General features: G+C 36.0%; 1 protein-coding gene and 1 non-coding gene across 2 annotated transcripts; one reads left to right on the top strand and one right to left on the bottom strand.

Moving 5' to 3' along the window:
* The first annotated feature begins 7,036 nt into the window (after positions 1–7,036).
* Positions 7,037–7,177, top strand: LOC128988231 (U4 spliceosomal RNA). Its single transcript, XR_008490355.1, has one exon. It is a non-coding gene; the product is annotated as a U4 spliceosomal RNA (small nuclear RNA).
* A 1,077-nt stretch (positions 7,178–8,254) lies between these two features.
* LOC128985314 (uncharacterized) lies at positions 8,255–15,569 on the bottom strand. The gene is made up of 3 exons (XM_054404707.1): positions 15,496–15,569; positions 12,955–13,352; positions 8,255–12,168 (listed from the first exon to the last, which is right to left on the bottom strand). Exons 1-3 carry the CDS (start codon positions 15,567–15,569, stop codon positions 8,255–8,257), a joined length of 4,386 nt encoding a protein of 1,461 aa, XP_054260682.1.
* Positions 15,570–15,998: the final 429 nt, after the last annotated feature.

The raw sequence follows: 15,998 nt of genomic DNA, 5'->3' as shown, positions 1-15,998 counted from the left end.
TTTTGTCCGATTTTGATGAAATTTGGTTTGAAGGTGTAAGGCGGGAGGCGGGATAAACTTGAATGAGTTCGCGAACCAGCATGATCGGGCCATGGGAACGGGGTTTTATGGATAAAAATTGGTTTTTCGAATTTTTGACCCTCTAAACACAAAATTTCCCAATTTCTCTCCAGGCCTTTTTAAAGAGCTTAAAAAAAAAATAATTCAGTATATCCTATCAAAGTGTTTTAGTAGGTACAATTATTCGTTACGGAGAAAATTCACAGTTTAGTAGACCGTAAACAATAAAAAGGTAGCCTATATGTACACAAACTACAAACATTAAATAACGTAAAAATAAATGTTAAACGTTAAAAAATATATAATACGTTAAAATAGCATAAATAAAACTTTTAAAGTATATTCTCAAACCTAGGCCTATATAAAAAAAAAACTACAAATATTGTCCCTAATTAAACTACAATAAAATACCTATGAAAAATACTGAACATGTTTACAAAAGACTGAATATACGAATGCTTCGCAATATAATGTCACCCGATCGTCTTAGTCCATATTTTATATCTATTGATAGAAGGAATTTCTTTTAGATCTATGAGGCATAGCCCTAACGTAGGCCTGTAATTGAAATTTACCTTTCATACTGGTTTAAAATAGTTAAAATCAATCAACCTCACTACTGCACACTTTATTCAGGTTGAAATTTTCATATAAATAAGTAAGTAAATACACAGTCCACAAAACATTGATACGTTAACAACGTAAAGCTTTAAAAATTCATTATGGTTTGCCAAAAAAATCTTTCACTTGATGTGGTATCTTGGTATCAGTATCGAAGTAAAATTAAAATTCATGATGTAGCCCCTGAACTGTTTAATTAGACTAATATGAGGTACGCACCTTTACGTCAACAGTTCAATTTTAGTAAGTAGAACTCACAACATGTTTCGCCTATTCAAACAGTATCGAAGTTATTAATCTCCCTTGGTTTTGGATTTCTTTTTCGAAAATCAAAGTCATTTCCCATTAATAGCATTATTTATAAGCAGCTTTTAATGTTAACATATTAATGACAGTTTGAAGAAAAAACCTTTATCCAAACAAAGGGTTCTTATTTGAAAGATTACGTAATCTCTAAACGATGATCGATATATCTAGCAAAACATTCAGAGGAAATGTGACAAAAAACGCACTAATCTGGGGGTTTGGACCTTTGTAGTTTTACTTCCTAAGCAGGAAGGCTATGTATTCTAGGGAAAAGTACCGATATCGTTGTCGAAATGTGGTTGTGAATAATTCGGCCTACGTAGGGCCTACCCAATACATGGGCTATGGGCCAAGATTTGCGGTATGGTCCAACGATTGCAGCACAAAGAGGTAAGTAGGAACCAAAAGTGACACATTGGAAAAGCGAGTTTAGCTACATCTGTAAGTTCAACCTCTGTTACGATCACAGCGAAATCAGAAAGATCTTCCAAGATCGTAGCAACATCCACGATCACCCACTGCAGTTGTGATTTTTTACTTTGCACTTTAACACAACTGTCCTTGAAGCGCAACGAGTGGAAATTTTTTTTTATGTTATTGGTCGAGATGATTAAAACATGTAAGTTTCTCAGCACTGAGCACTATACAACACTGATTCACGGTCTTTTTCCCGGTTTTCAAAACTTAAGAACAATAGTTGCACTTGCGATTAATTAAACCGGCTAAGTAAGGCACAACGTTTTTAATCCCACTTGGTTTGGATGTGCTTACAAAACTTAATCGGAAATGGTTGCGGTATTTGTAAACAGTATTTAATGTAAACATATCATATGGGACAGCTAGAAGTGAGAACTACTCCAAATAGCTGATCGTTGTTTCATAAAATTTAATAGTAAACATTGGAAGAAAATTTTACAAAAATCGAACAAAATTGGGTTTTTGATGGTTCGTTATTTTGTTTTCAAAGAAGCGGGGCCATGTTTTTATAGCCAAAGAAACTCACTAATCCAGTAAATACAGAAAAATGATTTGAACCTTGATCGGTATTCTAGTTTTCTAGGAGTAGGCCGCGTAAAATGACATTTTGGCGTCACTGACAGAATGAAAGAATGGACAGACGGACAGAAATTGAGATAAGACTCGTTTCGGCTTTCTTAGGCTATGAAACATAATATAACCAGAAACTGCATGATTCTAAGCAATGTAGGCCTACAGACAAAACTGTATTTTATTTATATAGATAGATGGAACGATTTAAATATAAAAAATAAAAACAGTAGGTCCTATGTGTCGTATTTTTACGTTTCAAAGCCATTTGAAGTTGCAATCTGGCTCTGGCTGTTTTTTTCTAGATTTAGCCTTATCCTGTGCCTCTAATATATAAATAGGATTTCGGATGGGCACTTGGGGTTTTATCTTAGCTCGAATAATATACCTAAAACGGGACATCGCAATTCCAAGATAATCCATGAGTCAGAAGCCGGCTTGGCTACGACGCAGTGCTGGTCCGGAGGGTGGATTTGGTTCCTGGAAGACCTTAATCGTATATACCACGTATGTCAGATAAATGCTTTTGCTCAATACCTTGTTTTCATACTGGCAAATAGTTTGTATCAAATCGTGTATTGCAGAAGCTATCTTTATACAGATAAGTCCGTAATTAACGTACTAAGTATGACCAAAAGAGACGTTTATTCTAACGGAACTTGTTTTATATTGATGAATAGTTTCTATCAAACCGGGTGTTGTAGAACTACTTTGTTCTGTGATGACAGTAATATTTTAATACATACGGTAAATACATAGTCCAAAAATATTAGATTCTTAGATTCCTGTGAATTAAATATCATCATTTCCTTGGCATTATAATACATCAGGGATGTAACGACATAACGTTATTTATTTATTTAAACAGATCTGTGGCCAGTTTAAATGAAATTGTATTTGGCGCGGTTTGAAAACGTGCTCTGCAGTCCACGATCGACTGTGCTGCCATCGGCCGGGACATCGTCGAACTAGTACTCAGTCGGCAAGCAAGGCTTTTTTGCAAGGTTTTACAAAAAAATACAAAACTTAATGTTAACCATCGAAAAATAAATATCTGTCACACTCAATACACTAATGAATATATGCTCTTCAATATGGCGTTTGAACCAGAATTGTTTATAGTACCAGTCATTTTATATTTTAGCAGAAAGTATTGCAATTCCTTATGGGAAATGTAAGAAATGATTTATTTTATATCCGGCTTATAATTAAACATTATGATTTTTATATTGTACAGTCTTAATCCTACATACATTTACAATGTTTTGAGTGTGGGAAATAATTTTTGGAACACGGATAGACCAGAAAACGAGGAATTATTATATGCGCTCCATGTTAAAGTGACGGCCAGTGTCGGCAGCCGAGAATCTCTGTCCGACCGCCTCTTCTACGCCTAAATCTTTCTTCTATTTCTTATGCTTTAGGCCCCAATCAACGTTTCTTGCAAAAATGAAAATTTGAAATTACTTTAAAATCAAAACTTTGAGCCGTCATAAAGCTACTGACTTTTCTCAGGATCGAACCGGCGTCCTTTTGAGTGTAAAGCAAATAGTGAAGTATTTGTTACCTGAGTTTTTACGTTTTTTTAAAATCTAATCAAGTTACGATTTGAAAAGTTTTCAATAATTTTCTGTCGCCTTATAATTTATCTTCAATAGTTGTAATAACCTTCTTTGTTCCTAATTTGTTAGTATCAATTGCAATTGAGTTATAACAATGATTTTATTTTCAAACTAAATTAAAAAAAAATGATTCACTTATTTTTCCAAAATTCTAAATCTTTATCCTTTATCCCCCTCCTTGAAATGGGTCGCCGGAATTTTATCCCCCTGGAATTTTACCCCCTGGGCAAAGCTGACGTCACTATGACGTAGTAACCTGAGTGGCCAAAAGTTTGTTCGCGGCCGGAATTTTACCCCCGCGGATTTCGAAGTCTAATGAAAATAGTCAGAGCGAGATTAATTCAATTAGCGATAAATTTTACCCCCTGTCCATATAACTAGTGTTTAGACAACTGAAATGTACGGGCCGGATTTTTACCCCCCGGAATTTTACCCCCGGAATTTTACCCCCCGGAATTTTACCCCCTGGCCGATTTTAGAAATTGAATGATTGGTTTTCTTATTTCTGTTTTTAATTAATTGTAAACATTTCATTATTTAGTGGCCTATCTTTATTTATTTATTTTGTAATCTCATTCAGTTGATTGTATATACGTCATATAACCAAAAGTTGGCTTCAAAGATCGAATCCTAATACTTGAATCTCAAAATTAAAATTAATAACATGTTCGATTAGTTAATGTCAGAAATAAATTAAGATAGGCTACTTAATAATAAAATGTTTACTATTAAATTAAAACAGAATGAAGATAATTAATCATTCTCACTAAGTTTTATATCTAGCCTGGGGGTAAAAATCCGGGGGGTAAAATTCCGGGGGTAAAATTCCGGGGGGTAAAATTCCGGGGGTAAAATTCCGGGGGGTAAAAATCCGGGCCGTACACTCTAGGTTTTTATAATTTGATGTGTTCTGATTAAATTCACAACCGTGAAAATATAATATGTTTAATTCCGCGTTTAATCCATCGAGCTGATGTCGCGAAACTCAAAAGTTCGCGGCCGGAATTTTACCCCCTGGTTTGTGACGTCACGTTTGCCCAGGGGGTAAAATTCCAGGGGGATAAAAATCCGCTACCCCCTTGAAATTTCCTGTCAAAATTATTTATTGTTCACGCTTAATGAGATTAACAAATGGGATAACATATTTTGAAACATGATTTTAATCTCGATGCCATAATCCCTTGGTATTTTTACTTAAGCTATTGCTTTAGAAATGAATTTTGATAAGCCAATAAATTTTAAATATTGTTCATGTCGGGAATATCGTCTAAAATAACAACTCGTCTAATGGATTAAAAATCAAATCTATATATTAATTTTGAAACTGTTTTTCTTTGTCACAGCTATTTTGAGAGAACGGCTGGGCGTAGAAACTCGGTAGAGGTGTCTAAAGAAAGGTCTTGGTCTGTAGATGAGCCATCAAAAGAGAAACTTGGTGAATTCCTTTGGGGCCCTGCCCCATGGCCTTTAAATTCCCATCCCATGTTATTCTTATGGAGGAAAATGGGGTTTTTGTCACAGCTAATTTGAGAGAACGGCTGGGCGTAGAAACTTGGTAGGGGTCTCTAAAGAAAGGTCTTGGTCTGTAGATGAGCCATCAAAAGAGGAAAGAGGTAAATTCCCTTGGGGCTCTGCCCCAGAAGCCTTTAAAGTTGCCTCTTCAGATTTGTTACATTACGACCATATTGCATAATTCTACACTACTTTTTAATGCAACAGGTGTTAATATTTAAATTGTGATTTATTGAATTTGTCAAAATGAAGTACAGTATTTGCAATGGATTTTGTTGATTTTAAAATTGATTTTCTTCTGCATCGTGTCATGTTTTGCAATATAATGTTCTATTACCAAATCAGTGGAAAATCCTAATATCACAGTAACTTTTAAAATTATTTCTTATGGAGTTAACTTATATCTATTATATGGGTTGGTTTCTGCCTTTTTTACCACTTCTTGGAGATTGTACGTAGGTGATATTCTTTGGCATATTGCATCGTAGACGAAATTTGGGTTGGTGTAATTAATACAATGGAAAAGAGCGAGAAATCTTGGACAATTTGATATAGGCTAAAAATAAAACTGAATTAACACTGTGGCTACATTTCTTGAGCAATCATTTAAATAACCGATTTGCAAACAATGGAAACATAGAAAAAGTCATAGAACACAACCAAGTAAAAGAAATAGAAATAATGTTTTTTTTTACACTAAAAACACTAAAAAACCAGATCAACTTTTTGAAAAAAAGATAAGATATTTACAAAAGATTTTGATTATATCTAACTGTTGTGTGGATCGTGAGTATTTCCATAATCTTTGAGTCGCCTGTAATGCTTCGCAATTGCTCGAATTCGAGCAACAGGTACACTAGTTATTTTAATTGTAAAACAGATAGAATGAGAACCTATATTTTTGTATACATCTTCCTTCATCAAAATATAACAAACAACTAAACTCTGTTGCCAAGGAAACATCATATGTTATTTTCTAGCATAATTATTATGGACATTATAAGATGAATAAATTTTATATCTTAAACAGTTTAAAACTGTTATATTATTAATATGAGATATTGTTGGTAAAACTCATTCTACAGTACTAGTCAATGGTAGTATAAAGACAAAAAATATTATGAAAGTATAGATAGACGTTGGTTAGAGTCATGTAATCGATTTTTGTTCACAAACAGTTGTAAGTATTTTGTAAGTTTTGTAAGTCTTTTCAAACATACAGAGTTTTTTTTTTTTTTTTAATAATGATTATGTTCACCGGTCATAGAAAATAAATGGGAATGAACATTTATAAAATCATAATAACAAATGTTCAAATAATTTTGCTGACTTTACGTCAATCATTCCTATATTTTCTAGTAATGGGTCCAAATTAGTCAGTACCAATATAATGTCTTATTATTGGAACTATTTCCCGATGATATAACCTGGTCTGAAATAATAAATACAGTACAGAGTACAGTCATAGATGAAGTAATATAATATCTATTGAATATTATTCATCTATGGTACAGTCGGTATTGCAGTATCGGAAGCAGTACAGAATCACATATAACAACTGACGATCCTAGCGGTGGTAGCTGAAACTACGAGCAGGAACTGAAGTGGTACAGTGTGTCTCCGCTAGAGCGCTACAAGGTTTTCGACTAGTTGTAGTTCAGTTTCCTGATAAATTTAACATGTTACCGATATTTTATGAGAAATAATATTCACGGAAAGTTATAACTAATATACTTCCAGTACTACTGAGTAATTCTAGAAGTAATTGTATTTCGTGTCTATCTCAAAAACGGTGTGATACCATTTCGTTCTCGCGCTGGAAACTGCATCCAAGTTTGGTAGGGTCTCTTTAATGCCCGAATATTGGTAACTTTGCGCAGTGGCAATATCGTAACCAATGAAGTTTAACTGAGGTGCGATTATTGCTAATTGAAAACTTTTACCAATACCCCGCCATGGGGGCGTGAAATACCGCCCGCATCGGCAATTTTTGGCAGCCCTTACGGGGGCTCATAAACCACATTAAATTATAGAAATTCGGCAAATACAAGATCGTTGTACTGTATTAAGTAAATTCAACACTGAATGAGAAAGAAGTGGCTATGGCTACCCTTCTGATGGCAAACTACGGAAAATAAGAAACACCATATTTTTGACTGTACCGAAACATAAAACTAAAAAGGATATACAGTATAATTAAAACATAATAGGGCAAGTTGTTCAGTGAATTACGTCCGAGTAATTATATTATATTACCATATGCATGCCTGGGCCGTTTGTTTTTGGCATTATTAGATATGTAATAGAAAAATATTTTAGTTATAGTATTTTATATATTTATAAATTATTAGAATACTTATTGCAGTTGGGGGGTAAACTTCGATATGGTGGACTGTATAAAAAATGAGGGATGTGAGATATATTATGTTAAGATCAGCTTTAGAGACACACTGTGAGCACAAAATAATAAACTTTTTAATAGGAAGAAATGTGATTTGATACCTTCCTTTTTACTGAAGTGATGTCTAGTAGACCGTTGACGCACTTGATGTTTGCTGGCCAGCTTTCGCGTACGCGACCGGTAGTTGCACCAAGAACAGTTTGAATACAGTTTTTAACTATTCAGTTCACTTTTTTGTTAGGTGTGTCACAAATAAATACATAAGATAAACATACGATAATATATAAGTTCAATTTATATGCCACAAATTGAGTAGGGGAATATTATAATAAAAAACTAGGGAAAATGGCGAGAACATGATGCCGGGTTGAAGAGTACATGAGGAATGGGGGGAATTGCCAGACATCACGTGACAGGGCAAGGGTCAGAACAAAATATGAATGAAGTCTGGATTCACCTAGGTTGCGTAGATGCTTGAATACGGAACATGCCGCCCGCCTTGAACCATACATGGTTCAACAGAGATTCATAAATTGATTCATTGACTCATAAATGGGCACAAGTAATACAATGTAGATATATATACACAATAGATAATGATGACACACCTAATTATAAGATATGATATATATGACAATTATAAATATAAACATGAAATAGGACATTAAATAGAAATATTTTGTGATTAGGGGAGCGGGTACACCTTGGTAGCAGGGCGACAGAAGATTCCTCTCGAAGTCTTGATGGAGACAACTCGAACGATGCCATCTGCTCCAGGTGATGTCTTCACAATGCGACCAAGAGGCCAGAGAAGTGGTGGTGTTTTTGGGTCATGGATAATGACTAAATCGCCTACTTCAAGATTCTTGTTTGGCTTTATCCACTTTTTCCTTTGTTGAAGCTGGTGCAAATACTCTTGGTGCCACCTTCTCCAGAAGCGTTGATGTAGAGCCTGAACTGTTTGCCAATGCTTTAGTCGATTGTCAGGAATATCGGATACATTTACTTCAGGTACTGCAACAAGAGATGTCCCGATGAGAAAATGACCTGGGGTGAGTGCTGTGATGTCAGATGGATCTGCTGATAGAGCTGTTAGTGGACGAGAGTTCAATACTGCTTCCACCTGCGTGACAAGAGTTATCAGCTCCATTAGTGTTAGAATTTGATCTCCAATTACTCTCTTGAGATGGTACTTTGAGCTCTTTATGGCACTCTCCCAAAGGCCTCCTTGGTGAGGCGCGGCTGGTGGTTGGAAATGAAAATTAATTGAATGATCGAGGGCGAAGTTAGTGAGAGCATCTTGAGTATTCCTTTCATCAATGAAATTCTGGAAGGTCTTATTCAGTTGCTTGGAGGCACCGACATAGTTCGTTCCACAATCAGAGTATAGGTGAGCACAAAGTCCACGACGAGAAACAAATCTTTTAAGAGCAGCAATGAATGAGTCCACTGAGAGATCAGTTACAACTTCCAAGTGCACCGCTTTTGTGGTAAAGCAAACAAATAGGCAGAGGTATGACTTAAGCTTTTGAGAATTCCTAGTGGTGTGTACTTTCACTTCAAAGTGACCGCTATAATCCATGCCAGTATGATAGAATGGTCTTACAGGCCGTAGTCGAGTTTCGGGTAAGTCTCCCATAAGTGGAGGTTGATTTGTAGGTTTCAACTTAAAACATCTTTGACATTTAAAGATTACAGATCTGATTACACTACGAGCAGATAATATCCATACTTCTTGAGTGAGGATCGATTGCAGCAACTGAGGGCCTGCGTGTAAATATTTGAGATGATAGTGCATGACCAACAGTTTTACAACATTATGAGATTTAGGTAACAGGATTGGGTATTTGGCATCTTGAGTAAGGTTCGAATGTTTCAACCTACCGCCTACTCTTACCAAACCGTTATCGTCAATGAAAGGTGATAACCGAGCCAGTCTTAAGCTGCACTGAGTGCCCTTTTTCAGAGCTGTGATGTCATCCTTGAAAGATGAAATTTGAATGAGTTTGAAGAGATTCATTTTAGCAGAAGAGATCTCTTTATAACTAAGTTGTCCAGCTAGTCGGGCGTTCCCACGAAGATAATGGATGAATCGTAGAACATAAGCAGTGACATTTACAAGTTTTCTAAAGCATGAGAATTTTTCAAGTAAATCAAATCTGTCATTTTCTAACTTTTCAACGTTAACTAGGACATTCAAGGGATTTGGTTTGACTTCAAGAGTGTCTTGATCAGTGATTAAACTGAATTCGGGCTTTGGCCAAAGATCTGATGACAAGTATAACCATTCAGGTCCCTTCCACCACAATTGGTGGCTTAAGAGTTGAGATGGGGAGAGTCCTCGGGTTGCACAATCTGCTGGGTTGTCTAGGGACTTGACGTAATGCCATGATTCAGGAGAAATTAATTCTTGTAGTTCTGAGACACGGTTGGCCACATAAACTTTTAAGCGATAGGGGTGAGTGCGTATCCATGTAAGAACAATGGTAGAGTCACACCATGCATACATCGAGTCAATCTTAATGTGGGACGAAAGGAGATTTGAACAGTATTGCAGGAGCTTTCCAAGTAGGTGAGCACCGCACAGTTCGAGACGAGGCAGAGATACTCTTTTTAGTGGGGCGACTTTAGATTTGGCCATTATCAGATTAATTTTAACATCATTCGATAAGTTGATCACACGGAGGTAGACTACTGCAGCATATCCTTTCTCCGAAGCATCGCTGAAACCATGAAGTTCTGCAAGCTTATGAGTTGAGGTAAAGATGTAACGTGGGATCCTTAGGTTTTGGATCACGGGTAGTTCTTCTAAAAAGGAAATCCATTTTGTTCTTATCTCATCTTGAATTGGATCATCCCATTTTAGACCTGTGGTCCAAAGATATTGAATGAGTGTTTTAGCCCAAAATATTACAGGTGTGAGAAATCCTGGGAGATCATAGAGTTTAGCGATTGTTGAGAGAATCATTCTCTTGGTTAGCAAGTGGCCTACTTCAACATTCTTTACTTTGTATGAGAGCATGTCTGTCTCTGGGGTCCATCTTAAACCCAATACACTGTAGAAGGCCTCACTACCATCAGTCAACTCCACTGGTGATTCTTTGTGTTCGACTGGAATCTGATCCAAGAGTTGGGGTGCATTACTGATCCACTTACGGAGTTCAAAACCGCCTTTAGACAGCAATGTTTTCAGTTCATTTTGAGCTGACATAGCTTTATCGAGATCTTCAGCTCCAGCTATAATATCATCATAGAAGATAGACTTGGTCAAGATATCAGAAGCTTGTGGGTATGGTTGACCTTCGTCCAAAACTAGCTGGTGCAAGGTTTTGATTGCAATAAAAGGGGAACAATTAAGCCCATATGTAACTGTATTGAGTTTGTACGTTTGGAGTGGATCATCTGGACTAGCACGCCAGTATATCATTTGATAACTTTTGTCCTTATCAGAAACCAAGATCTGACGATACATTTGACGTATGTCACAGGTGAATACAATTTTATGACATCTAAAATACAATAAAACATCACTGATATCATTTTGAAGTTTGGGACCAGGCATGAGAATGTCGTTCAATGATATGCCATTAGTAGTTTTAGCGCTGCCGTCAAAAACAACACGTATTTTTGAATTCGGGGGATTCTCCTTGAAGACACCGTGGTGAGGCAAATAATAGTATTCAGAGGTAGGAGGTTCTTTACAAATAGTCATATGACCTGATTCAATGTAGTCATCCATAAATTCAGAATAGAGCCTTTGTAACTCGGGTTGATTAGAGAATTTCCTTTCCATCGAGCTAAGTCTCAATTGTGCTTTGGTACAAGATTCACCAAGAGGGGAATGATTTGGTTTCTTGGGCAGCTCGATTATGTAACGACCTGAGTCATCACGTCTATGGGTGTTTTCAAAATGTTGTAAACAGAGGGTATCTTCCTCAGTCTGAGCCTTGATCCGTATTGGGGGTTCTTCTAGCGTCCAGAATTTTTGAAGTGAATTATGAAGATCCAAATCATGAGTTGTCAAGAGTGAGATGGGAAATGTGTTTGATGAGTTTCCTGCTACAGAGGCTACAGGAGCGAGGCCCATCACAACAAAACCAAAAATGGTTCCAAGAGCTTGAGGTAAATTTTGTCCTAATCTATGCTGTTCGCCTGTGAGGGTTAGGGCAAATAAGTCTGCACCGATAAGTAAATCTATCTCTCCAGGCTGATCGAAACAGGGATCGGCTAGGATAAAATGTTTCAAAGATTCCTTAACCTGGTGTGAAACTGGTATCTGAGGCAGGGGTGATGTGATACTACTCAAAACCATACAAGGATGGTTTTTAGCCAAAGGATTTCCATTGATCGCAGACATGTTGACATGTACGATACCTCTAGAATTAATAACTGCACCAGAGATTCCTTTTATTTCATCATGGAGTCGAGTACGTGGGGCGTTGATGAGTTGAATAGCTTTCTCTGATATAAGGGTAAGTTGGGCAGCGGAGTCGAGCACAGCACGGAGTACAGTATGTTGACCATGTTGTGAAGAGACATGAACTAAACATGTACCAAGAAGGATTGTGGTTTTAGTTGGATTGAGTTGACTAGACAATCCTACAAAAGCGTTAACGTTTGTAGAAGCAGTAGGATTAATAGCTGTTGTATTCTTTGAAGATGAATTAGGTGTGTAGGTCTTATTTTGAGGAGACAGCTTAGTTTGATAGCTTGACTGTGCCTGAAGTGAACTACGTGTGGGCTCATGCAATAGAGTATGGTGATGTTTGGAACAAATCTGACACACTTTACTTGAGGGGCAGTTGAGTGTGTTATGAAGATAACCGAGGCAGTTTGTACAAATCCTATTCTTGCGAATAAACTCAGATCTTTCACTCACACTTCTAGCTAGGAAAGCTTGACACTTGTATATGTTGTGATCTGCAGCTTGACAAAATCTACAAGAGTTGGTTGTGGCGACAAGAGCAGTTTTTGTATGGTTGGTGAAATGTGGCTTACTTTCACGCGTAAACTTATTAGGCCTAGTTATGTTTGTAGGACACTTTAGGCCAGTGGAATACTTTGAGGTAGATGGTGAACTGAGACAAATACTAGCACCTTCTAAACGTTTGAATTCCATTTCAAGAAAGGTCATTAAATCATTAACAAGAGGGATCTCGTTGTTTAAGGCGCGAGAGTCTTCAAAAGATTTTCTAATATCAGCTGGGATCTTCTTTAAAAGTGTTAAGACTAACAGGGTGTTTTCAGTTGTAATGTCATGATTTAAGTTTTTCAAGGCTTGAGTATTTTCCTTATATACAGTGAGAAATGATTGTAAGCTCTTAAGCGAACCACTAGTAATGGGCGACAAATCTAGAATTTTTGTAACAAGCTGAGTGACAATACGTCTCTTGTTTTCATAGCGATCCTTGAGAAGTCGAAGGGCTACCACATAGTTTTCAGGAGTAATATTAAGACTCTTAACCAAGTCTAAGGGCTCACCACTCAGGGCACTAAGCAAATACTGAAACTTATTCACTGGGGAGACAGAATTATTCGCATTGACAGAGGCTTCAAAAATATTATAGAAACTAACCCACTCTTCATAGTTGCCACTAAATTTAGGCAACTCAAATTTAGGCAGGCGCAGAGAAGCTGGAGGTGGAGTAGGTGTTACAACAGGTTCAACTGGCAAAAGAACTTTAATGTCACTTATAAGGGCTACATACAAGTCAGAAAGTTCATCATGCATTGAAAATGATTCCTCCTCATCACAATCAGAAGCAGGGTCATCAGTCACAACTCTATTAAATAAAGTTTTAAAGTCAGTAAATAGATCTCTGACCTCCTCATTATAATTGTGTAAACGCTGTATATTAGCAGGAGTCAATTCTTGACCTTCAGTTCGAGGAAGTTGGTTTGACAAATATTTATTTATTTTCTGAAACCTGTTTTTAACAAGTTTTGCTTTTCTTTGTAGGGTAGTGAATCTCATCATGAACAAACAAATTAAATAACACACAACAAGAATAGATGAGTTTTCATAAAATAGCCCAATATCTTAAATTAATAATGATCTCATAAATCTAGGCCTAGGCCTACTGAAGTGCATAAATCAATTTGCAATTCAACTTCAATAGTAAAGTGAAGTCAATTATCAATTTGTTATTATCACCAATAATCTCTGTTGACAATAATATTTACAATAATGAATAAAGAGAGTATAGCAATAACAATAATTACCAGTTTTCTCCAGTTCAGGACCCTTATCAATTAGTATTTGATTAAATAAATAATGTCTTCATTTTTCAACAACATAAACAAACTTGCAGGTTATGTTGATATGTTTCAATTCAATATCGGGTTATATTTAAACAAACAGCTGATGTAGATGAACAGAGTTTTGATGAGTTGAGTTTTCAGTTTAATAGCAGACAGGTGATTGGTTCGTCCTAAGTTCCACCGTTTCACTAATCTTGCAGGTTATTGGTTGCCATGTAGCGCAGAGCGATCTGTTGACGAAGTTGAGAACTACCAACTACCAAGGTGTATCGCAAAGGACAGAACGTTGTTGCAAAATGGCGGACAATGGGATAGAATATTTCAGGGAAATAACTACTAACTAACTTTGCAGTTTTATTTATAAACCCAAATAATAAGACTGAATTGATTGTGAGACCTTATTATTTAAAAGGATTTTATGGATGAGATGTGAATAAATATTCAATCCTACAAATTTTCTACGCTTGATTTATTTCAAGACAAACTAGGTAGGCCTAACTTGACGTGATTTAGGTGGCAGTGACAAAATTGAACATGAAAATAATTGTCTGGTATGAAACAGGAATGGACATTAAAATTGTTCGTAATAATGTTTCACAAGACAAAATATTACCAGTTAGGGATGTGACACTGATCATAAACATTCATTTGAGAAATAAATTATTGTACTGTAGCAATTATATTTTAATTGGCAAATGTAGTCCGGCTCGACAGGACCAGCGAATGGGGGGTAAACTTCGATATGGTGGACTGTATAAAAAATGAGGGATGTGAGATATATTATGTTAAGATCAGCTTTAGAGACACACTGTGAGCACAAAATAATAAACTTTTTAATAGGAAGAAATGTGATTTGATACCTTCCTTTTTACTGAAGTGATGTCTAGTAGACCGTTGACGCACTTGATGTTTGCTGGCCAGCTTTCGCGTACGCGACCGGTAGTTGCACCAAGAACAGTTTGAATACAGTTTTTAACTATTCAGTTCACTTTTTTGTTAGGTGTGTCACAAATAAATACATAAGATAAACATACGATAATATATAAGTTCAATTTATATGCCACAAATTGAGTAGGGGAATATTATAATAAAAAACTAGGGAAAATGGCGAGAACATGATGCCGGGTTGCACGATTTTTATTTCAGCTGCAGTTTTTTAATACGGACAAAATGAGAGTTTAAAAATTAGAAATTAAAAAAAAATTATTATAGGCCTAAAACTAAAAAAATATATAATTATTTATTTAATTAAACTGTCATAACCTAACTTAACCAACCAAACTTGCTGATAATGACAAAATTGAATGAAGGTTTACTAATAGAAAACCTATTTCTGTTCATAAGATAAAACTATAAATGCCTCAAATTAAATTTTATATTTTTTAATTATAAAATTAAACTGTCATAACCTAACCAAACTAACCAAACTTGCTGATAATGAAAAAATTGAATGAAGGTTTACTAATCGAAAAAATAGTTCTGTTCATAAAATAAAACTATAAATAGCTCAAATTCAATTTTATAATGTTTTAATTATAAAATTTAACTGTCAACCAGAGACCTAACAAAACCAGGTGCCTGTTTGGGACCTAACAAAACTAACCAAACTTGCTGATAATGCAAAAATCTTAGACAAAAAGTCTATGCCCCCGATGAGTTTCGAACCTGGTACCACAAGATTCATAGCCCAGCACGCTAACCACTGGACCACCAAGGCCGATTGCTGCGTATCGTTTCATTGCGCTAATGGTGTTCCCTCAGCCAATAGAATGCTCTCATTTTATTGTTATTAAAATAACTGCAGCTGAAATAAAAATTGTGCTGCCGGGTTGAAGAGTACATGAGGAATGGGGGGAATTGCCAGACATCACGTGACAGGGCAAGGGTCAGAACAAAATATGAATGAAGTCTGGATTCACCTAGGTTGCGTAGATGCTTGAATACGGAACAGCAGTTGTACCATAGATAAAACATACTCCCTTAGTAGATTTCTCATCCTTATGGAACAGCTGAAGACAATTTTATTGTTAGTTCTGCACGGTTTTCTGTAGAGGTCGTGTTTTGTTTACAATTTGTTTCCCGTTATTACAGCCATTTAAAACCTCGTTTAAACAAATAATACGATCTAATCATAAACAATAACTTGTCCCCTAGTTATATAACCAAAC

The sequence above is a fragment of the Macrosteles quadrilineatus genome, unplaced genomic scaffold (genome assembly GCF_028750875.1).
Source record: "Macrosteles quadrilineatus isolate MER2022 unplaced genomic scaffold, UCM_ALF_1.0 Scaffold_2__2_contigs__length_208266976, whole genome shotgun sequence".
Classification (NCBI taxonomy): Eukaryota; Metazoa; Arthropoda; class Insecta; order Hemiptera; family Cicadellidae; genus Macrosteles; species Macrosteles quadrilineatus.
Note: the sequence above shows the minus strand (reverse complement) of the source record. Positions and strands in the feature narration are given on the sequence as shown.

Excerpts from the sequence above, each read along its gene's own strand:
- LOC128985314 (XM_054404707.1), bottom strand. The coding sequence starts at position 15,569 with ATGAAACGATACGCAGCAATCGGCCTTGGTGGTCCAGTGGTTAGCGTG. Across the intron at positions 13,353-15,495 it reads TATGAATCTTGTGGTACCAG|AGTTGTGACTGATGACCCTG; the intron begins GTTCGAAACTCA and ends TTTATTTAATAG. Across the intron at positions 12,169-12,954 it reads TCGCTATGAAAACAAGAGAC|GATTGTCTAGTCAACTCAAT; the intron begins GTATTGTCACTC and ends ACGCTTTTGTAG.